Here is a 23,167-nt window from a genome sequence, read left to right as displayed (position 1 = left end):
TTCTTCTCCCTTTTCCTTTTGGATCTCATTTAAATTCATGGTAATTTTTTTAGTGGTACAAATTTGAGACTTGCAAGAGACTGATGTGTTTCAAGATACAAAGTGAAATGGATTTCTTGTTCTCTGACTGTATTTAGAATATAACAACTCTTAAAAATTACCTTTAAATAAAGTTAACAGTTCTACAGATTTTATCTAGAAAATATAAAATTTTGAACATGGCATAATAATGCCATTTTCAGTGCTATGCCATCTCTACTTTTGTATTTAAGTTTTAGATTGTAAGCATAGAGATATTCAGCTCAGAATCTGGCCAATGACTTTGGCCAGATACACAGTGTCTATACAATATATAGAATCATATAGCCCTCTTTTATTCTTTATTTCACTAAACTTCTAGTCATGGTATCTTTTTTTGTTATTCAGGGAAGCTTTGCCGAAAACCTTTCATTTCTTCTGGAAGCTTTAAAAAAAGGTAAATATTAGTATGTTTAACAATATCAAAAGATATTTCTTTAGCTTTATTTTTCCCTTGATCATATGCTTTTACAAAAAATAATAAAGAAATATGAAAAACAAAATAATGACCACTGAAATCCCTAATAATAGTGATTATTCCAATTAACATTTGATTTCATATCTGTATTCACCTGTAGTATATCGTTGGTATAGATAGACAGAATTTTCAATAATAATAAAATCTTTTCTATTTTGTTGTGTGATATACATCTTTTCACTTACTCATGGTATGTTGTAAGCATCTTTCCATGTCAGTAAATATTGAGGTGCATCATCATTTTTATGGTTCTCATATATTTCATTTTAAAAATATAAATTAACTATAATTTAAAATTCTAATATAATGAATTATAATTTATTAATCACCAGCTATCAACTTTTATTTCTAATTTTGTATAATTAGGAAGAAATGCTTAAATGATCATCCAGATTTCCTGGGGTAAATTTCAGTGAGTACAGAATTCTAGATTAAAATGTTCTACATTTAAAAGAATAAATGTTAATTACCAAACTACCCTAGAAGGTCCATTTTCTAAACATATTTAAAAGTACTTTTTTCCTTCAGGACCTCAAAAACAATTATTTTCATGTTTGCCTATTTAATAGAAAAAATTTTTATTTTAGTTTAATTTGCATAATTTGGGTACTGATTATGTTCATATCAGATTTTAATTGACCACTGATATTTCCTGGTTTGTGTATTTCCTGTTGGTTCTTTGCCTTATTTTGGTGGTTTATCTCATACTTATTATGTGAATTCTTGCACTTGTTTCTTTCTTAAGTTTGGTTTGGACTTTTCTGCTGAATAGAAGTTTAAAATTTTTTACATAGTCAAAATTTTTCTCTCCTTCATACTTTGACATTCACTTATATTTTCATCCAGTACATATAATTCATAATTTGGCTGGAATTTATTTTGGTAAGGTGTAAAGATCTAATCTTGAATATACCACTTTTTCCATTGTTACGTATGCTATATTTTATCAAAAACTAAAGTACTATATTATGTAGGTCTAGACTTCTGAGTGGTCCCTGTGGTTTTAATATCATTTAGGTTAATGCATATGTTTTATTATCTACTGGATAATATTATCAGATATTATCTAACAGGTAATATTAATAATTATTATTAATAAATCTGTTCATTATAAGTTTTTTTTTCACTTTTTATGCAAATATAAAGCCTTAGACCTTAAGGTAATAGTGATTGTTCTGCTAAAGTAGTTTCCATTGTTGTGAGGAGAAAAACAAATCCACAGAGTCATGTTGAACTTTTCCCTATTGTTGAAGTGTTAAAATTGTCATTCGTAGGAGTTAAAGTAGCTTTGGTTAAACTTCATAGTACAACGGTTATTTATAAAAATTATTTCTATGGGAAGATTTACTTTGCATTTCTACTAACTAAAAATAAGTCTCTTTTGAAGTAATAGTTTTATGTCCCTCTGTATTTAATCCCAAAGTGTTTTGGTCTCTGTAGGTGTTAAAAGATCCTTGTCAATTTTTTTTTTTTTAATCAGTCATCAATTTTATACACATCAGTGTATACATGTCAATCCCAGTCGCCCAATTCAGCACATCACCATCCCCACCCCACCGCAGTTTTCCCCCCTTGGTGTCCATACGTTTGTTCTCTACATCTGTGTCTCAACTTATGCCCTGCAAACCGGTTCATCTGTACCATTTTTCTAGGTTCTACATACATGCGTTAATATACGATATTTGTTTTTCTCTTTCTCACTTACTTTACTCTGTGTGACAGTCTCTAGATCCATCCATGTCTCAACAGATGACTCAATTTCCTTCCTTTTTATGGCTGAGTAATATTCCATTGTATATATGTACCACATCTTCTTTATCCATTCGTCTGTCGATGGGCATTTAGGTTGCTTCCATGACCTGGCTATTGTAAATAGTGCTGCAATGAACATTGGGGTGCATGTGTCTTTTTGAATTACGCTTTTCTCTGGGTATATGCCCAGTAGTGGGATTGCTGGATCATATGGTAATTCTATTTTTAGTTTTTTAAGGAACCTCCATATTGTTCTCCATAGTGGCTGTATCAATTTACATTCCCACCAACAGTGCAAGAGGGTTCCCTTTTCTCCACACCCTCTCCAGCATTTGTTGTTTGTAGATTTTCTGATGATGCCCATTCTAACTGGTGTGAGGTGATACCTCATTGTAGTTTTGATTTGCATTTCTCTAATAATTAGTGATGTTGAGCAGCTTTTCATGTGCCTCTTGGCCATCTGTATGTCTTCTTTGGAGAAATGTCTATTTAGGTCTTCTGCCCATTTTTGGATTGGGTTGTTTATTTCTTTAATATTGAGCTGACTGAGCCGTTATGTATTTTGGAGATTAATCCTTTGTCCGTTGATTCGTTTGCAAATATTTTCTCCCATTCTGAGGGTTGTCTTTTCGTCTTGTTTATGGTTTCCTTTGCTGTGCAAACGATTTGAAGTTTCATTAGGTCCCATTTGTTTATTTTTGTTTTTATTTCCATTTCTCTAGGAGGTGGGTCAAAAGGATCTTGCTGTGATTTATGTCATAGAGTGTTCTGCCTATGTTTTCCTCTAAGAGTTTCATAGTGTCCGATCTTACATTTAGGTCATTAATCCATTTTGAGTTTATTTTTGTGTATGGTGTTAGGGAGTATTCTAATTTCATTCTTTTACATGTAGCTGTCCAGTTTTCCCAGCACCACTTATTGAAGAGACTGTCTTTTCTCCATTGTATATCTTTGCCTCCTTTGTCATAGATTAGTTGACCATAGGTGCGTGGGTTTATCTCTGGGCTTTCTATCTTGTTCCATTGATCTATATTTCTGTTTTTGTGCCAGTACCATATTGTCTTGATTACTGTAGCTTTGTAGTGTAGTCTGAAGTCAGGGAGTCTGATTCCTCCAGCTCTGTTTTTTGCCCTCAAGACTGCTTTGGCTATTCGGGGTTTTTTGTGTCTCCATACAAATTTTAAGATGATTTGTTCTCATTCCGTAAAAAATGCCATTGGTAATTTGATAGGGATTGCATTGAATCTGTAGATTGCTTTGTGTAGTATAGTCATTTTCACAGTATTGATTCTTCCAGTCCAAGAACATGGTATATCTCTCCATCTGTTGGTATCATCTTTAATTTCTTTCATCAGTGTCTTATAGTTTTCTGCATACAGGTCTTTTGTCTCCCTAGGTAGGTTTATTCCTAAGTATTTTATTCTTTTTGTTGCAATGGTAAATGGGAGTGTTTCCATAATTTCTCTTTCAGATTTTTCATCATTAGTGTATAGGAATGCAAGAGATTTCTGTGCATTAATTTTGTATCCTGCTACTTTACCAAATTCATTGATTAGCTCTAGAAGTTTGCTGGTGGCATTTTTAGGATTCTCTATGTATAGTATCATGTCATCTGCAAACAGTGACAGTTTTACTTCTTCTTTTCCAATTTGTATTCCTTTTATTTCTTTTTCTTCTCTGATTGCCGTGGCTAGGACTTCCAATAATAGTGGTGAGAGTGGACATCCTTGTCTCGTTCCTGATCTTAGAGGAAATGCTTTCAGTTTTTCACCATTGAGAATGATGTTTGCTGTGGGTTTGTCATATATGGCCTTTATTATGTTGAGGTGGGTTCCCTCTATGCCCACTTTCTGGAGAGTTTTTATCATAAATGGGTGTTGAATTTTGTCAAAAGCTTTTTCTGCACCTATTGAGATGATCATATGGTTTTTATTCTATAATTTGTTAATATGGTGTATTACATTGATGGATTTGCGTATATTGAAGAATCCTTGCATCCCTGGGGTAAATCCCACTTGATCGTGGTGTATGATCCTTTTAATGTGTTGTTGGATTCTGTTTGCTAGTATTTTGTTGAGGATTTTTGCATCTATATTCCATCAGCGATATTGGTCTGTAATTTTCTTTTTTTGTAGTATCTTTGGTTTTGGTATCAGGGTGATGGTGGCCTCATAGAATGAGTTTGGGAGTGTTCCTTCCTCTGCAATTTTTGGAAGAGTTTGAGAAGGATGGGTGTTAGCTCTTCTCTAAATGTTTGATAGAATTCACCTGTGAAGCCATCTGGTCCTGGACTTTGGTTTGTTGGAAGATTTTTAATCAGTTTCAATTTCATTACTTGTGATTGGTCTGTTCATATTTTCTGTTTCTTCCTGGTTCAGTCTTGGAAGGTTATACCTTTCTAAGAATTTGTCCATTTCTTCCAGGTTGTCCATTTTATTGGCATAGAGTTGCTTGTAGTAGTCTCCTAGGATGCTTTGTATTTCTGCGGTGTCTGTTGTAACTTCTCCTTTTTCATTTCTAATTTTATTGATTTGAGTCCTCTCCCTCTTTTTTTTGATGAGACTGGCTGAAAGCTTATCAATTTTGTTTATCTTCTCAAAGAACCAGCTTTTAGTTTTATTAATCTGTTCTATTGTTTTCTTTGTTTCTGTTTCATTTATTTCCGCTCTGATCTTTATGATTTCTTTCCTTCTGCTAACTTTGGGTTTTGTTTGTTCTTCTTTCTCTAGTTCCTTTAGGTGTAAGGTTAGATTGTTTACTTGAGATTTTTCTTGTTTCTTTAGGTAGGCTTGTATAGCTATAAACTTCCCTCTTAGAACTGCTTTTGCTGCATCCCATAGGTTTTGGATCGTCATGTTTTCATTGTCATTTGTCTCTAGGTATTTTTGATTTCCTCTTTGATTTCTTCAGTGATCTCTTGGTTATTTAGTAACGTATTGTTTAGCCTCCATGTGTTTGTGTTTTTTACGTTTTTTTCCTCGTAATTGATTTCTAATCTCAGAGCACTGTGGTCAGAAAAGATGCTTGATATGATTTCAGTTTTCTTAAATTTACTGAGGCTTGATTTGTTACCCAAGATGTGATCTATTCTGGAGAATGTTCTGTGAGCACTTTAGAGGAAAGTGTAATCTGCTGGTTTTGGATGGAATGTCCTATAAATATCAATTAAATCTATCTGGTCTATTGTGTCATTTAAAGCTTCTGTTTCCTTATTTATTTTCATATTGGATGATCTGTCTATTGGTGTAAGTGAGGTGTTAAAGTCCCCTGCTATTACTGTGTTACTGTCGATTTCCTCTTTTATAGATGTTAGCAGTTGCCTTATGTATTGAGGTACTTCTATGTTGGGTGCATATATATTTATAATTGTTATATCTTCTTCTTGGATTGATCCCTTGATCATTATGTAGTGTCCTTCCTTGTCTCTTGTAACATTCTTTATTTTAAAGTCTATTTTACCTCATATGAGAATTGCTACTCCAGCTTTCTTTTGATTTCCATTTGCATGGAATATCTTTTTCCATCCCTTCACTTTCAGTCTGTATGTGTCCCTAAGTCTGAAGTGGGTCTCTTGTAGACAGCATTTATGTGGGTCTTGTTTTTGTATCCATTCAGGAAGCCTGTGTCTTTTGGTTGGAGCATTTAATCCATTCACGTTTAAGGTAATTATCGATATGTATGTTCCTATTACCATTTTCTTAATTGTTTTGGGTTTGTTTTTGTAGGTCCTTTTCTTCTCTTGTGTTTCCCACTTAGAGAAGTTCCTTTAACATTTGTTGTAGAGCTGGTTTGGTGGTGCTGAATTCTCGTAGCTTTTGCTTGCCTGTAAAGCTTTTGATTTCTCCATCAAATCTAAATGAGATCCTTGCCGGGTAAGTAATCTTGGTTGTAGGTTCTTCCCTTTCGTCACTTTAAGTATATCATGCCGCTCCCTTCTGGCTTGTAGAGTTTCTGCTGAGAAATCAGCTGTTAACCTTATGGGAGTTCCCTTGTATGTTATTTGTCGTTTTTCCCTTGCTGCTTTCAATAATTTTTCTTTGCCTTTAATTTTTGCCAGTTTGATTACTATGTGTCTCGGCATGTTTCTCCTTGGGTTTATCCTGTATGGGACTCTCTGAGCTTCCTGGACTTGGGTGGCTATTTCCTTTCCCATGTTAGGGAAGTTTTCGACTAGAATCTCTTCAAATATTTTCTCTGGTCCTTTCTCTCTCTCGTCTCCTTCTGGGACCCCTATAATGCGAATGTTGTTGCATTTAATGTTGTCCCAGAGGTCTCTTAGGCTGTCTTCATTTCTTTTCATTCTTTTTTTTAGTCTGTTCCACAGCAGTGAATTCCACCATTCTGTCTTCCAGGTCACTTATCCGTTCTTGTGCCTCAGTTATTCTGCTATTGATTCCTTCTAGTGTAGTTTTCATTTCAGTTATTGTATTGTTCATCTCTGTTTGTTTGTTCTTTAATTCTTCTAGGTCTTTGTTAAACATTTCTTGCATCTTCTCGATCTTTGCCTCCATTCTTATTCCGAGGTCCTGTATCATCTTCACTGTCATTATTCTGAATTCTTTTTCTGGAAGGTTGCCTATCTCCACTTCATTTAGTTGTTTTTCTGGGGTTTTATCTTGTTCCTTCATCTGGTACATAGCCCTCTGCCTTTTCATCTTGTCTATCTTTCTGTGAATGTCCTTGTCAATTTTCTGATGATAGAAGAATTATGTTTACATAATTTAAAAAACAATAGTTTTCAGTCATTTAAATGATTTTCTTAACATCAGTAAAGCTACTAGAGTCTGGTGAGTAGACTGTGAATTACCTGATGACCATAGGGGCTATTTTCTCCTTTGAATAATTTTTTTTGTTTAGTAAATGTACATGCATTGGTAAGTGCCCCACCCCAAAGTAGGTTATCAGTATATTATTTTTGAATTGAGTTTTTAAAACTGAAATGTAATAAATAGTTTAGAAATTTAAGAAAGGCTGACATAATTGCTTGTTAATATAAAACTCTTATTTTTTCTTAGGTGACCGGACTAGTAGTTGCCCAGTGATCTTCATATTAGATGAATTTGATCTTTTTGCTCATCATAAAAACCAAACACTCCTCTATAATCTTTTTGACATTTCTCAGTCTGCACAGACTCCGGTAGCAGTTATTGGTCTTACATGTAGATTGGTAAGTGTTTCTATTTTAAAAATTGATTATAATATTTAGAAAATTAAAGCTTAATTACTGATTTATCACTATGTAGGTCATTTTTCAAATGTATTTCATCAATACTTGGCACATTTATCCCACTTTTCAACTCAAATTGAGGAAAACAAGGAAATATTTATCACATATCCTCATAGACTAATACCTCCTGCCCTCTAATCAAATCACTGAATAAAAAAATGTGAAGTGAGATTATGCTAATAAATATAATTTCTACATTAGCAAATAAAGAGAAAGTTAAATAACCTCACTACCGTTTTATAAAAATTGCTAATAGTTTCTACTTTTTACATTTAAGATTCTTTCCATATTTTAAAAATGCTTGGAATCAACTCAAAATGATACTGTCCCAACTTTGTAAGTATATATCTCCAGAAATGGAAGGGATTATCTCTATCAGGTTGTCACAGTAGATAGTGGATTCTTTGCTCCTTGGAGAATTTTAGAATGATTTATCCATAGTGTTAATGTCACTATCACATTACTTTGTGAAGACTCCATGCATGTTGAACCTTGTGTACCTTCAGACAGCTTATGTAGGTCTTTTTGCGATTACCTTCTCTCTCTCTCTATCTCTGTCTTTTTTTTTTTTTTTTAATTTTTCCCCAAAGTGGGTGCACCATTCTTGGAAGTACTGCAATACCAGGTCAATGCGTGGAATGGATGGAGCAAGTTCCTATTCCATCTCCTTGTTCCAGAAATCCATTTAATTCATTGTCCTCGGACAGAGCACGTATCAGTTATTAAACTGATAAGAACAGATACTACACTTGATCTTAGCCGAAAGGCCGAGAAGCAGTGTGTTTACCTTCTTTTACTCTCCTAGTATGAACTTTCTAATTGAATTCAGGTAAAACTGGTTTTTAAGAGTCACCTCTCTTCTTATACTATGGCTGTCATGCATCTGTAGGTTTCATCCTTTTTCCTCCTTCATTTATGGCAGGCTTACGTCAAGCCCTTATTCCCCTTTTGTACAGCTCGTTCCCTTTTTTAGAAACGTGAAACTCTTTACTAAGTCATCTTTCAATAGTCCTGCTAGTGCTGTTTCTCAAAGGAGTGGCTTTCTGTGTCCTCCTTCCCCAGTGCTCTAGAGCTTACGATGTATGCTTTCATAATAAGCCTCTCTCATAGAAAATCTGGCTGGTTCTCCACATATCTTTATTCCTGTTTTCAAAATGTAGCAATCTAACACAGTGGTTAAGGAAGCACATTCCTCCTTGCTAAAAGCTCTTCCTTTGGGTGGAAGTGGCAGTGGCAAATGCTGTTGACCCAGTGAGGGACCAAATAAAGGGTTAGTAGCTCCTTAGCCATATTATCAGAGGCTCTTTTTTATTCTGTATGTATAATTCTCCAACTGTGTAATTCAAGTCTAAGTATATATCTATGTGTCCATGTTTATAGGGAAAGAGCAAAAGGATCGATGGAGTAGTGATTTTGCTAGCAAATAACCTCTTCCTTGTGGCAGTAATTTTTTTTTTTTCTACTATTCCCTGTATCCCCAGATTACCAATTTCTGTCATTACTGCCCACCACCAAACTATCAGTTACTGTTCACCTCTAAAATTCTTTTACTTCCATCTCTTTACATTCCCAAGTTCAGGCTCTTAATTATTGCTTATCTGTATGGCTGATCTAGAACTGCTCCTTAGTAGAAAATAAATGTATAATATTTCTGTCTCTGAACATAACTTTTAATTGTCTTATGCTGGCACTATATTTTTCTTTAACCTATAAACACATCTCAGGTTTTTCATTCACCCTCCCCCACTCTAACCGCAAGCTATTAATCTTTCCTGTCTTCCTTTCCACACTAACCATGATGCCATGATGCCTTTTCGGTCACTTTAATTCTTTCCTGTATATCATTGGTTTCTTAACCTAGAATCATCTGGGTAGATTTGAAAATCTGTATTTCTGGGCCTCACCACAGCTTTTTGTTTTTCTTTTTTATAGAAAATTGACACTAAACTTGCTCCCTCACTTCTTAAGGAAAAATAGCACTAATACAAGTAGTTTCTCAAATATTGTTGTAAAAAAGCCAAAAGACAGAATAATTTACCAATGTCACGCTGTGTTCCTGCCAGTTTCCTCTTCTACAGTTTGTTCCTTAAATCCGGCATGGCTTCAGTTTAAATTTGTATAGTTTAGTGAACTGAATTTTTCTCCATTACACATGCTGCTTCTTGAGTCTTTGTTACATAAAACAATGAAGATGTTTAAATTTTCATGAATGTTAATAAGTCTAATTACATTTTATTATCTTAATTTTTTATCTGAATTCTTCATAGAATGTATGAAATTGCTTATTGATAGCTATAATTTTTTAGCAGTTATTGTTAGTCTTGCAGTGTTAAAGATTAGCTGAGAAAAACATGGTTGGGAAAAGGCTTGACATCACCAGGCTTACAAGTGCTTAGAAGGGGGTTAAAAGTAGCTTGGATTAAAAATACTTTTAGAGGCTTGGTTTATTTCCAAGCCACATTCTCTTACATCTACTACCTTGTAGCCCTAAGTAGATCAAGGGAATAATTAAATTTTTTTTAATGCTTAATTGTGTATTACAGGATAAGCATTTTTAATGCTTAATTGTCTGTTAACAGGATTATAAGTGATAGTTCAAATAGTTATACCTCTAACATTGGTATGGTTATTTTAAACATGCATCTTACGGAGATTTTTGTTTGTTTTTAAGGATATTTTGGAACTCTTAGAAAAGAGAGTGAAGTCACGATTTTCCCACCGGCAGATACACTTAATGAATTCATTTGGTTTTCCACAGTATCTTAAAATATTTAAAGAACAATTATCTCTACCTGCAGTATTTCCAGGCAAGATTTTCGCTGAGAAGTGGAATGAAAATGTTCAGGTAGTTTGGAAAAAAGACAATAATGTTAAAGTAATATTTGTGTCTTGCTATACCATTTGAAAGCAATTAAAACTTGAAAATCTTTAAAATCTGTAAGTTAGCATAAAATTTCTAATATTACTGTGGCACAAAACTGCATTAATACAAATTATACTCTTTTGTGTGTGTATTTTCTTTTAAAAAACAGTTGAAATGTCATACTTCTAAATTTTTTTTCTCAAAAGAACTTTTATGAGATTTGTTTTATTTGTATCTGGTTTATATTTTAGATTACTTTGTTAATGAACTTCATCATTAAATATTTATTTTCTTTATTTTATAAGTTTAGCAATATATTAACTTAGTAAGGTTCATACCTACTATCCAGTGTGGATTTTTCTTTTCCACTTCTCATGAACAACTTAAGCGTTTTTCTCATTGGGTCTATTAAGAGGCAATTCAGACTGTGGCAACTTTGGTTATATTATCTATATTGACATATCCCATCTTTGAGTCCTTGGAGCCCTGAGGGTCTTAAGTTGCAAACGCACACTCACTTGTTGTTTTAAACATTTACTGAACCTTGTGGACTCTAAATTTACTTATACTTAAGTTGAACAGCCTAATTTGTACAGACTGTTGTTGTATCAGCTAAGCATACTAGCATCAGTTTATCTGATACTGACAAGTTTTAGTTGGCAAGGAAAAGGGAGAGAGTGTATGTGTGTGAATGTGTGTTTAATAATGTGTTTGAAAAACAATATTACTGAATAAATCTTACATGTCAAAAATATGGGCCTTGTGAAAGTGGAAAATAATATAGAGTCCTTGGTTATGAAAGAATTAGGAAAAACTGGTCTATAATATTAAATACTAATGAGTGAGGATGATTAGATCTGCTTAGAGTTAAACAGTCTATATTCATTGGCTCTAAAAGATTGTTTTATGTTATAGCAATAATGATAGATTATATTTTTTTACTATAAAATCTTAAATATCAATACCAAATTAAAAGTGAGAATTTGCATTTATTTTGCTCTTTAACGATTCTTGCTTTTTTCCCATCTTTGTTGAGGTATAATTGACAAATTAGAAATTGCTTATATTTAAGGTATACAATTTGATGTTTTGGTATACATTGTGAAATACCACAATCAAGCTATAATATTTAACATATCCATCGCCTCATATAGATTTCTTTTCTCCTTTTTTTTTTTTAATTTTGTGGTAAAACCGTTAAGTTCTATCTTCTAAGCAAATTTCAAGTACATAGTACTGTATCGTTAACTATAATCATGTTGCTGTCCATTACTTATGCAGAACTTAACTTGTATAACTGAAACTTGATTCTTATTTTGATTTTAAAATAGAATCAGCTTATGTGAGCACTATTAATTTTGACACAGTTTTTTAAAATTAAAAGTTATTAACAAAATTTAATCAGTGCTTAAGAATACATGGTAAAAGGTAGAATTTTCCCTTATGTCCATGCCCATCTTCCCTCCTTTCACTACAAAGTAATTATTTGGTTCATAGCATTTCAGACCTTACATATTGATACATGCCAAATTTGTTTTTACATAAAGGATTCAAACCTTAAATATTATTCTTTGGTTTACCTTTTTTACTTTGTTGTAATTGTTAATTTCATATTTTTTTCCTAATATAACTATACAGAATTGTATATCAAAATGATTGACTTTATTCTTAAATCATGATATTGTGTCATGATATAATTAGGTGTGGGTCCTTCCTTCCACCTTCCTCCCCAAATTAACTTTTCCTGGGACTCAGATATTTACTAGCTCATGCAAGTTTTTCTTGATACTATGTCTAACTATAAGAGTCCATGCTTTAAGAACACTTTATAGTTGGTGCTCTCACATTGTCTTTTCCTTTACCTGGATCTGGAGTGGGTCAGAGCTCTGAATCTTTGGCCTCTGAATCCACTTTTGAGTGCGTCACAGACTTTCACCTTTTACAACTCCTGAACTGATTGTCTTGTTACAACAGTGTGTTTTTCTGACTGCTTTAGTGATCAAATGCAGTCTTAGTATTTAATTGTCTGTGCTTTCCCAGGGCTTTTATTATTCTTATCCCTGCTCACTTTCTTTTCCTAAGACGACTACGTTAGCCCAGATTATACTGTACTGTCATCCATCTTTCTGTCCTTCCCAGCTATGTTGTATTCTGAGATCCTAGAATGGGTATATAAAGGAAGTAGATGGTGACAGTTACTGTGAAGCATAACTCTGGATGACTCAGAAAATGGTAAGCATGTGATGTAGAGTGGCTAACCCTAGGTTTTTGGTCCTTCTTTGCTGATCACTGAATTTAGAGGCAGGATGATAGGAATGAATGTGAACACTCTCCTGTCATCTTTTTGATAATCTTACAGTTCTTTCATAAGGTAGAACTAATACCACTGGCGTTTGTGTCTCTTAGTTCTAATATTTTCTTGCCCTATCCTAATCATCATTTGCCACCTCCCTTTAGGGTATGCTGATAAATGAGCTTCACTTGAAAAAAATATGTCAGCACCATGGCCAGAGGCCCTGTCTGAAAAGGGGGGGTGTGCACTGAAGGAGCTATCCTGTCACTCAGTGCTGACTATCCAGCAAGTTTTTCTAATTCCAAGGTTAAACAAAAGCAATGGTATAGATGACAGGTCACCTATGGAATCTCATCCAAGAAATATCTTCAGGATAGACTTGAACCTGGACATCCTGCCTAACTTGAATGTTTGTTTTAGCCCTATCCCAAATATGTAAGTAAGCAGGGTAAATACCATCTCAGCATGGCAGTATAAGAAAAATCTCTGTATAAAAGAGCACTTAAAAGGACCATAGCTCAGAATGACCATCATCAAAACATCTACAAACAATAAATGCTGGAGAGGGTGTGGAGAAAAGGGAACCCTCTTGCACTGTTGGTGGGAATGTAAATTGATACAGCCACTATGGAGAACAGTATGGAGTTTCTTTAAAAAACTAAAAATAGAACTACCATATGACCCAGCAATCCCACTACTGGGCATATATCCTGAGAAAACCATAATTCAGAAAGAGTCATGTATCACAGTGTTCATTGCAGCACTATTTACAATAGACAGAACATGGAAGCAACCTAAGTGTCCATCGACAGATGAATGGATAAAGAAGATGTGGCACATATATACAATGGACTATTACTCAGCCATAAAAAGAAATGAAATTGAGCTATCTGTAGTGAGGTGGATGGACCTAGAGTCTGTCATACAGCGTGAAGTAAGTCAGAAAGAGAAAAACAAATACCGTATGCTAACACATATATATGGAATCTAAAAAAATAAAAAAAGTTCTGAAGAACCTAGGGGCAGGACAGGAATAAAGACTCAGACATAGAGAATGGACCTGAGGACACGGGGGGGGGGGAAGGGTAAGCTGGGAGGAAGTGAGAGAGTGGCGTGGACATGTATATACTACCAAATGTAAAATAGATAGTGGGAAGCAGCCGCATAGCACAGGGAGATCACCTCAGTGCTTTGTGACCACCTAGAGGGGTGGGATAGGGAGGGTGGGAGGGAGGTGCAAGAGGGAGGAGATATGGGGATATATGTATATGTATAGCTGATTCATTTGGTTATACAGCAGAAACACACCATTGTAAAGCAATTATACTCCAATAAAGATGTTAAATAAATAAATAAATGAAATAAAAGGACCATAGCTAATTCTCCTCAAAAGAAATTCCCACAAAGTACTATAGCTAAGTTCAAGAAAGATCTACCAACTTTCTTAACCTTCCCTGTTTAGTTAACAGAAGGTAAGAATGTTTAGCAGGGAGACTAGGAGATTTAGTATATATTCTGCTGCCACTAAGTTATCCCTGGAGCAGCATGAGTCCTCAGGTACTAGTGTAATCCTATAACATTCTCCTTAGAAACTACCTGTGAAGAGAGCACCGGTCAAGCACACTGCAGTGAGCACATTAAGAACTTGTTTCTGCAACTGCTACTCCTGTGCTCATCAGTGAAAAGGGAATGTGTCCGCTTCCCTGAATAAGATAGAGAAGACTAAAAACAGTAGCAAGGGAATGGGGACTATAACCAGGATAATATATTTACTGAGAGCATAAAACTTCATCCCATTAGACTAGAACTTATTCGTGAATCTGGATCTTCTCATAGTGGAAGAAGTAGAGACATACAGTTTCAGCTCTAGAAAATACAGAAATACTTAGTTTTCTGGGCCTTTTTTTTTGGAAAAAGAATCCTTATTCCTTACAGATGATTTTTGAAAAATTATGTCAGTCTTACCCAAGCCTTTTTTGGCTCTGCCAACTCTGATTTTACTGTACTTTCATCTAATCTTTTCTTCGGTGCCAAGTGAACCTCACCTTTCATTAATCCTAATTCACTGCAGTCACTGTTTTTAGTCTTCTCTTTCTCTCTTAAAGGACTTGCTGTTGCTCTATATATATTTGTATCATAAACAGGGTTGAATTCCCTTGGAAGTATACCAGATGAACATAAAATAATAAAGCAAAGTAATACAAATAAAAAACTTTGGGAAATTAACTGTAGTCCTTGCTTCTGCAGTTGTTGACTCTTACCAAGTCACTTATAAGGCTGATATATTAAATATATATTTAGATATTGCTTTTTCAGAGGGCCCTATTGAGCTCTAAATTTCCAAAGCCATCAGTTTCTCAAAATACATCTTAATTTAGTTATACAAAGTATGTAGTTTACATTGTTGATCACCACTTCCCTCTTGAAGTGTGTCCCTCTTGTTTTCTTCCCCTGGTTTTATTGCTCTCTCTTGGATTCTTTTCCAGTCTTCAACATCTTTCTCAGTCTCTTACTTTGCTCCTCTTTTTCCATTTACTTCTTAAACATTGATAATACAAGTTTTACTTCCTAACCACATCTCCCTCTTCACTTCTCCTGGGACATTCTGTTCCCCATAGTTTCATCTTTGGTTTTTTTCTAACCCCTCTCCAACCCTTCATCTCTACTCCCCACTGGTTGATTCTCCATCAGACATGTCTTCTATAAATGTGTTTAATTCTTTCTTGTCTTCACACCACTGTGTTAATTCAGACTCATTTTGTTTCTTTTTTTAAAAATTTATTTATTTATTTATTTTTGGCTGTGTTGGGTCTTCGTTTCTGTGCGAGGGCTTTCTCTAGTTGCAGCAAGCGGGGGCCACTCTTCATCGCGGTGCGCGGGCCTCTCACTATCGCGGCCTCTTTTGTTGCGGAGCACAGACTCCAGACGCACAGGCTCAGTAGTTGTGGCTCACGGGCCTAGTTGCTGCGCGGCATGTGGGATCTTCCCAGACCAGGGCTCGAACCCATGTCCCCTGCATTGGCAGGCAGATTCTCAACCACTGTGCCACCAGGGAAACCCCATTTTGTTTCTTACATGGACAACTGTAGTTGCCTCCAGTTAGGTTTTCCTGCCTTTGTCTTTCCGTACAATCATTTAGCCAAAACTGAAACTCAGGATGACATGACTACTCATCTTCTATCCATATGCCACAATCTCCCTACATTGTTCATGATGTTCCCTATAACTGGAATGCTCTTTGTAGCATACTGACTCATACAGTTTAAGCATTCTTTGTAACACTTTACCTTGTTTTTGAAGTATAGTAAATAACCCTTATTCTCTGTTTCATTTAGTGGTGCATTTTGATCATCCCACTAGTATGACTGTATAGTTTCCCTCTTTAGACTGGAAATTTTGTGGTAGCAAGGGTTATGTTTTATCCTTGTGTCTTTGGAATTAACGTAAAGGGATAAGAAGAAAATCAATAGAGTGGAAATTTGATTTTTGTTTTCCACAAATAAGACCAGCACCTATTTAATAATGGATAAATACCAGATAGAGTTCATGAGATACACCAGCCAATGAGGCACAAGTTTATATTTAGGTTTTAAACTGCGTTGTTCCTTAATTCTGTTTTGATCTTTTTCCTCTAGAGTCTCTCAGAAGATAGGAGTGTGCGAGACGTGCTGCAGAAGCATTTCAATGTCAGCAAAAGCCTGCGGTCATTACACACGCTACTGGTTTGTATTAGTTTTATTTTTATCACTCATTTTCTTTCACCAGGTAATTATGTTCTGACGGGAATTGGTTAAACCTCTAGATACATTTTGGGAAAATAAACACATCTACTACATTAGGTCTTCCAATCCCTGAATATGGTACATCTCTTCTTTTATTTAGTTATTCTTTGATTTCTTTCATCATCATTTTAGAATTCTCACCTCACAGATCCTGTACATGTTTACAGTGTATAAGTAGGTGTTTAGTTTCCTGTGGAACAATTTTAAATGATATTTTGTTTTTAATTTTAGTTTTAGCATGCCCATTATTAGTGTATAGAAATGTGACTGATTTTTGTGTTGATGTTGTATTCTGCAATGTTGCTGAACTAATTTATTTTAGGAGTTTTTTTAATAGATTCCTTGAGATTTTCTATGTAGATGATCATATCATCTGCAAATAAAGAGTTTTATTTTTTTCCTTTCTAATTTGTATATCCTTTCTTTCTTTTTCTTGTCTTTTTTGCAATGGCTAGAACTTCTTGCACTATGTTGGATAAGAATGGTGAGGGTAGATAATTGCCAGTCTTAGGGGGAAAGGATTTAGTCTTTTACTGTTAAGTATGATATAAGCTGTAGGTTTTTAATACATGTTTATTATCAAGTTAAGGTAATTCCCATCTATTCCTAACTTGCTAAGAGTTTATTATGATTGTGTTGGATTTTGTTAAATGCTTATTCTGTATCAATGAATATGATCTATGACTATTCTTCTTTAGCCTGTTGATATGTTGAATTACCTTGCTTGATTTTCTAATGTTGAACTAGCTTTACATACCTGGACAAATCCTACCTGGTCATGGTCTTTCACCCAGTAATTATATCTTAAGCTTAAACAGTATCAAGAAAGGGGTACTTAATTGTTCTGAAAAGTAAAATTTTTCCTTCTCTTAGAGTATTTGATACTAGTCTAATATTTCTAGAAAATTATTTATTCATTATTACAAAAGATATGGCAAATACCTTTCAAAGAGAAAATAATTTTGGTTTCGTGAGTTTCTTCGTGATCACTTCCATTTATAATAATAATGGGTATCATTTATTAAATAGCACATGAGTCAGGTGACCTAGTTACTTTACCAGCGTTATGTCTAGTTATATTAATCCTGTTTTTTTATCTTTGGGTGTATTTTATCCTTACCTTTGAGGAAACTGATGCTCTTTGAGGTTAAATAACTTACCCCAGGTCACACAGCTACTAGATGGCAAACCCGAGACTCAAATCCAAGGCTGTCTAGCTTCAAGCTTATCATAACTGCTTTACTATATGGTTCTGCCACTTTTTACAGATTCTCCTTCTCCATTTCTGATCTTGCTTAGGAAACCTAAGAGTGTTTTCCTCTCTATATACTTTCCCTCTCGTTAGCACCTCCCCCTCCCATTTATCAAAACCACACTGCCATTTTCAGCAACAGCTGTCTTTATCACAGAAGTATTACAGGTACTAAGAATTTTTAGAGTAGAGATTTTAGTTACTTATGTACCAAAATTAGACTTTATTTACTAGCTTACGGTATATGGAGGATACACACACACACGTATATACATAAACATATACCTTTCATTATTCTGGGAAAATATCTCTGCCTGAAAATTGTCAACATAAAAAACCATTGTTTTGCCAGTTTCCTATTATATTTTTAATTCAAGGTGATGGCTCAATTTTTGTTTGGGGTTTTCTTGTTTAAGAAAACTTTTGGAATTGGTGGAAATTATAAAGAAAAGAGAAAGACCTGACTGAGATTAAATATAGTTTGGATAATTTTTCAACAACAAAAAAATCAGGAGTTATACACATAGAAAAAAACACCGTCAATGCATAGCCTAAAGTAAATTTCAGGTTGATAAACCTAACTTTATGTAGAAAAACAAAACTTTTTTTTAAATTAGAAGAAACATGTAAGAGAATATGTTTGTATTCTTGAGGTAGGGAAAGATTTCTTACAAAAGTTACACAGATCACAAGTCATAACAAAAAAGATGGTTAAAGTTAATGACGTTGAATTTTTAAATGTCTAGACACTGAAAGATACCATGGATGAAGTGAAGACTGATAAGGAGAGGAAAAATGCAATGCATATATCATCAACACTGTCCATAATATATAAAGAGCTTCTACAGTAATCAATAAAGGAATGAACTGACCAGAGGGCAGACAGCAGAAGCAAGAAGAACTACAATCCTGCAGCCTGTGGAACAAAAACCACATTCACAGAAAGAGAGACAAGGTGAAAAGCAGAGGGCTGTGTACCAGATGAAGGAACAAGATGAAACCCCAGAAAAACAACTAAATGAAGTGGAGATAGGTAACCTTCCAGAAAAAGAATTCAGAATAATGATAGTGAAGATGATCCAGGACCTCGGAAAAAGAATGGAGGCAAAGATCGAGAAGATGCAAGAAATGTTTAACAAAGACCTAGAAGAATTAAAGAACAAACAAACAGAGATGAACAATACAATAACTGAAATGAAAACTACACTAGAAGGAATCAATAGCAGAATAACTGAGGCACAAGAACGGATAAGTGACCTGGAAGACAGAATGGTGGAATTCACTGCTGTGGAACAGACTAAAAAAAAAGAATGAAAAGAAATGAAGACAGCCTAAGAGACCTCTGGGACAACATTAAACGCAACAACATTCGCATTATAGGGGTCCCAGAAGGAGACGAGAGAGAGAAAGGACCAGAGAAAATATTTGAAGAGATTCTAGTCAAAAACTTCCCTAACATGGGGAAGGAAATACTCAATCAAGTCCAGGAAGCACAGAGAGTCCCATACAGGATAAACCCAAGGAGAAACATGCCGAGACACATAGTAATCAAATTGGCAGAAATTAAAGACAAAGAAAAATTATTGAAAGCAGCAAGGGAAAAATGACAAATAACATACAAGGGAACTCCCATAAGGTTAACAGAGTTTCTCAGCAGAAACTCTACAAGCCAGAAGGGAGTGCCACAATATATTTAAAGTGATGAAAGGGAGGAACCTACAACCAAGATTACTCTAGCTGGCAAGGATCTCATTCAGATTCAACAGAGAAATCAAAAGCTTTACAGACAAGCAAAAGCTACGAGAATTCAGCACCACCAAACCAGCTCTACAACAAATGCTAAAGGGACTTCTCTAGGTGAGAAAAACAAGAGAAGAAAAGGACATACAAAAACAAACCCAAAACAATTAAGAAAATGGTCGTAGGAACATACATATCGATAATTACCTTAAACGTGAATGGATTAAATGCTCCAACCAAAAGAAACAGCCTTGCTGAATGGATACAAAAACAAGACCCATATATATATGCTGTCTACAAGAGACCCACTTCAGACGTAGGGACACATTCAGACTGAAAGTGAGGGGATGGAAAAAGATATTCCATGCAAATGGAAATCAAAAGAAAGCTGGAGTAGCAATAATCATATCAGATAAAATAGACTTTAAAATAATGTTACAAGAGACAAGGAAGGACACTACATAATGATCAAGGGATCAATCCAAGAAGAAGATATAACAATTATAAATATATATGCACCCAACATAGAAGTACCTCAATACATAAGGCAACTGCTAACAGCTATAAAAGACGAAATCAACAGTAACACAATAATAGTGGGGGACTTTAACACCTCACTTACACCAATGGACAGATCATCCAGACAGAAAATTAATAAGGAAACACAAGATTTAAATGACACAATAGATCAAATAGATTTAATTGATATTTATAGGACATTCCATCCAAAAGCAGCAGATTACACTTTCTTCTCAAGTGTGCACGGAACATTCTCCATGATAGATCACATCTTGGGTCACAAATCAAACCTCAGTAAATTTAAGAAAATTGAAATCATATCAAGCATCTTTTCTGACCACAACTCTCTGAGATTAGAAATCAATTACAGGGAAAAAAACATAAAAAAATACAAACACATGGAGGCTAAACAATACGTTACTAAGTAACCAAGAGATCACTGAAGAAATCAAAGAGGAAGTTAAAAACTACCTAGAGACAAATGACAATGAAAACACGACGATCCAAAACCTATGGGATGCAGCAAAAGCAGTTCTAAGAGGGAAGTTTATAGCTATACAAGCCTACCTAAAGAAACAAGAAAAATCTCAAGTAAACAATCTAACCTTACACCTAAAGGAACTAGAGAAAGAAGAACAAACAAAACCCAAAGTTAGCAGAAGGAAAGAAATCATAAAGATCAGAGCAAAAATTAATGAAATAGAAACAAAACAATAGCAGAGATCAATAAAACTAAAAGCTGGTTCTTTGAGAAGATAAAAAAATTGATAAACCATTAGCCAGACTCATCAAGAAAAAGAGGGAGAAGACTCAAATCAATAAAATTAGAAATGAAAAGGGAGAAGTTACAACAGACACCGCAGAAATACAAAGCATCCTAAGAGACTACTGCAAGCAACTCTATGCCAATAAAATGGACAACCTGGAAGAAATGGACAAATTCTTAGAAAGGTATAACCTTCCAAGACTGAACCAGGAAGAAATAGAAAATATGAACAGACCAATCACAAGTAATGAAATTGAAACAGTGATTAAAAATCTTCCACCAAGCCAAAGTCCAGGACCAGATGGCTTCACAGGTGAATTCTATCAAACATTTAGAGAAGAGCTAACACCCATCCTTCTCAAACTCTTCCAAAAAATTGAGGAGAAAGCAACACTCCCAAACTCATTCTATGAGGCCACCATCACCCTGATACCAAAACCAGACAAAGATCCTACAAAAAAAGAAAATTACAGACCAATATCTGATGAATACAGATGCAAAAATCCTCAACAAAATACTAGCAAACAGAATCCAACAACACATTAAAAGGATCATACACCATGATCAAGTGGGATTTATCCCAGGGATGCAAGGATTCTTCAATATACGCAAATCAATCAATGTGATACACCATATTAACAAATTATAGAATAAAAACCATATGATCATCTCAATAGATGCAGAAAAAGCTTTTGACAACATTCAACACCCATTTATGATAAAAACTCTCCAGAAAGTGGGCATGGAGGGAACCTACCTCAACATAATAAAGGCCATATACGACAAACCCACAGCAAACATCATTCTCAATGGTGAAAAACTGAAAGCATTTCCTCTAAGATCAGGAACAAGACAAGGATGTCCACTTTCACCACTGTTATTCAACATAGTTTTGGAAGTTCTAGCCACAGCAATCAGAGAAGAAAAAGAAATAAAAGGAATACAAATTGGAAAAGAAGTAAAAGTGTCACTGTTTGCAGATGACATGATACTATACATAGAGAATCCTAAAGATGCCACTAGAAAACTACTGGAGCTCATCAATGAATTTGGTAAAGTTGCAACATACAAAATTAATGCACAGAAATCTCTTGCATTCCTATACACTAATGATGAAAAATCTGAAAGAGAAATTAAGGAAACACTCCCCTTTACCTTTGCAACAAAAAGAATAAAATACCTTGTAATAAACCTATCTAGGGAGACAAAAGACCTGTATGCAGAAAACTGTAAGACACTGATGAAAGAAATTAAAGATGATACCAACAGATGGAGAGATATACCATGTTCTTGGATTGGAAGAATCAATATTGTGAAAATGACTATACTACCCAAAGCAATCTACACATTCAATGCAATCCCTATCAAATTACCAATGGCATTTTTTACAGAACTAGAACAAAAAGTCTTAAAATTTCTATGGAGACACAACAGACCCCGAATAGCCAAAGCAGTCTTTTTTTTTTTTTTTTTTTTTTTTTTTTTTTTAAATTTTATTTATTTATTTATTTATGGCTGTGTTGGGTCTTCGTTTCTGTGCGGGGGCTTTCTCTAGTTGTGGCGAGCGGGGGCCACTCTTCATTGCGGTGCGCGGGCCTCTCACTGTCGCGGCCTCTCCCGTTGCGAAGCACAGGCTCCAGACGCGCAGGCTCAGTAATTGTGGCTCACGGGCCTAGTTGCTTCACGGCATGTGGGATCTTCCCAGACCAGGGCTCGAACCCGTGTCCCCCGCACCGGCAGACAGATTCTCAACCGCTGTGCCACCAGGGAAGCCCGCCAAAGCAGTCTTGAGGGCAAAAAACGGAGCTGGAGGAATCAGACTCCCTGACTTCAGACTATACTACAAAGCTACAGTAATCAAGACAATATGATACTAGCACAAAAACAGAAACATAGATCAATGGAACAAGATAGAAAGCCCAGAGATAAACCCACACAACTAAGGTTAACTAATCTGACAAAGGAGGCAAGGATATACAATGTAGAAAAGAGATTTTCTTCAATAAGCGGTGCTGGGAAAACTGGACAGCTACCTATAAAAGAATGAAATTAGAACACTCCCTAACACCATACACAAAAATAAACTCAAAATGGATTAGAGACCTAAATGTAAGACCAGACGCTATAAAACTCTTAGAGGAAAACATAGGAAGAATACTCTTTGACATAAATCACAGCAAGATCTTTTTTGATCCGCCTCCTAGAGTAATGGAAATAAAAACAAAAATAAACAAATGGGACCTAATGAAACGTCAAAGCTTTCGCACAGCAAAGGAAACCATAAACAAGACAAAAAGGCAACCCTCAGAATGGGAGAAAATATTTGCAAACGAATCAGCGGACAATGGATTAATCTCCAAAATATATAAACAGCTCATGCAGCCCAATATTAAAGAAACAAACAACCCAATCCAAAA

The 23,167-nt window shown here is 34.9% G+C and overlaps 1 protein-coding gene and 1 non-coding gene across 5 annotated transcripts in view; one reads left to right on the top strand and one right to left on the bottom strand.

Annotated features, from left to right (window-relative positions):
- ORC4 (origin recognition complex subunit 4) overlaps window positions 1-23,167 on the top strand; it is a 99,642-nt gene that overhangs the window by 68,103 nt on the left and 8,372 nt on the right. For 3 of the 4 annotated variants that reach the window (XM_036857410.1, XM_036857409.1, XM_036857408.1), the window contains exons 7-10: window positions 427-475; window positions 7,324-7,475; window positions 10,207-10,380; window positions 16,327-16,413. In XM_036857410.1, coding sequence (XP_036713305.1) covers window positions 427-475; window positions 7,324-7,475; window positions 10,207-10,380; window positions 16,327-16,413 — 462 coding nt within the window. The remainder of the gene's footprint in view (window positions 1-426; window positions 476-7,323; window positions 7,476-10,206; window positions 10,381-16,326; window positions 16,414-23,167) is intronic. The other variant, XM_036857411.1, reaches the window with a different exon arrangement.
- On the bottom strand, window positions 8,124-8,314 carry LOC118898656. The gene has a single exon (XR_005020796.1). It is a non-coding gene; the product is annotated as a U2 spliceosomal RNA (small nuclear RNA).

The sequence above is a fragment of the Balaenoptera musculus genome, chromosome 7, assembly GCF_009873245.2.
Source record: "Balaenoptera musculus isolate JJ_BM4_2016_0621 chromosome 7, mBalMus1.pri.v3, whole genome shotgun sequence".
Taxonomy (NCBI): Eukaryota; Metazoa; Chordata; class Mammalia; order Artiodactyla; family Balaenopteridae; genus Balaenoptera; species Balaenoptera musculus.
The sequence above is the reverse complement of the archived record's forward strand: the minus strand, read 5'-3'. Positions and strand labels throughout refer to the sequence as shown.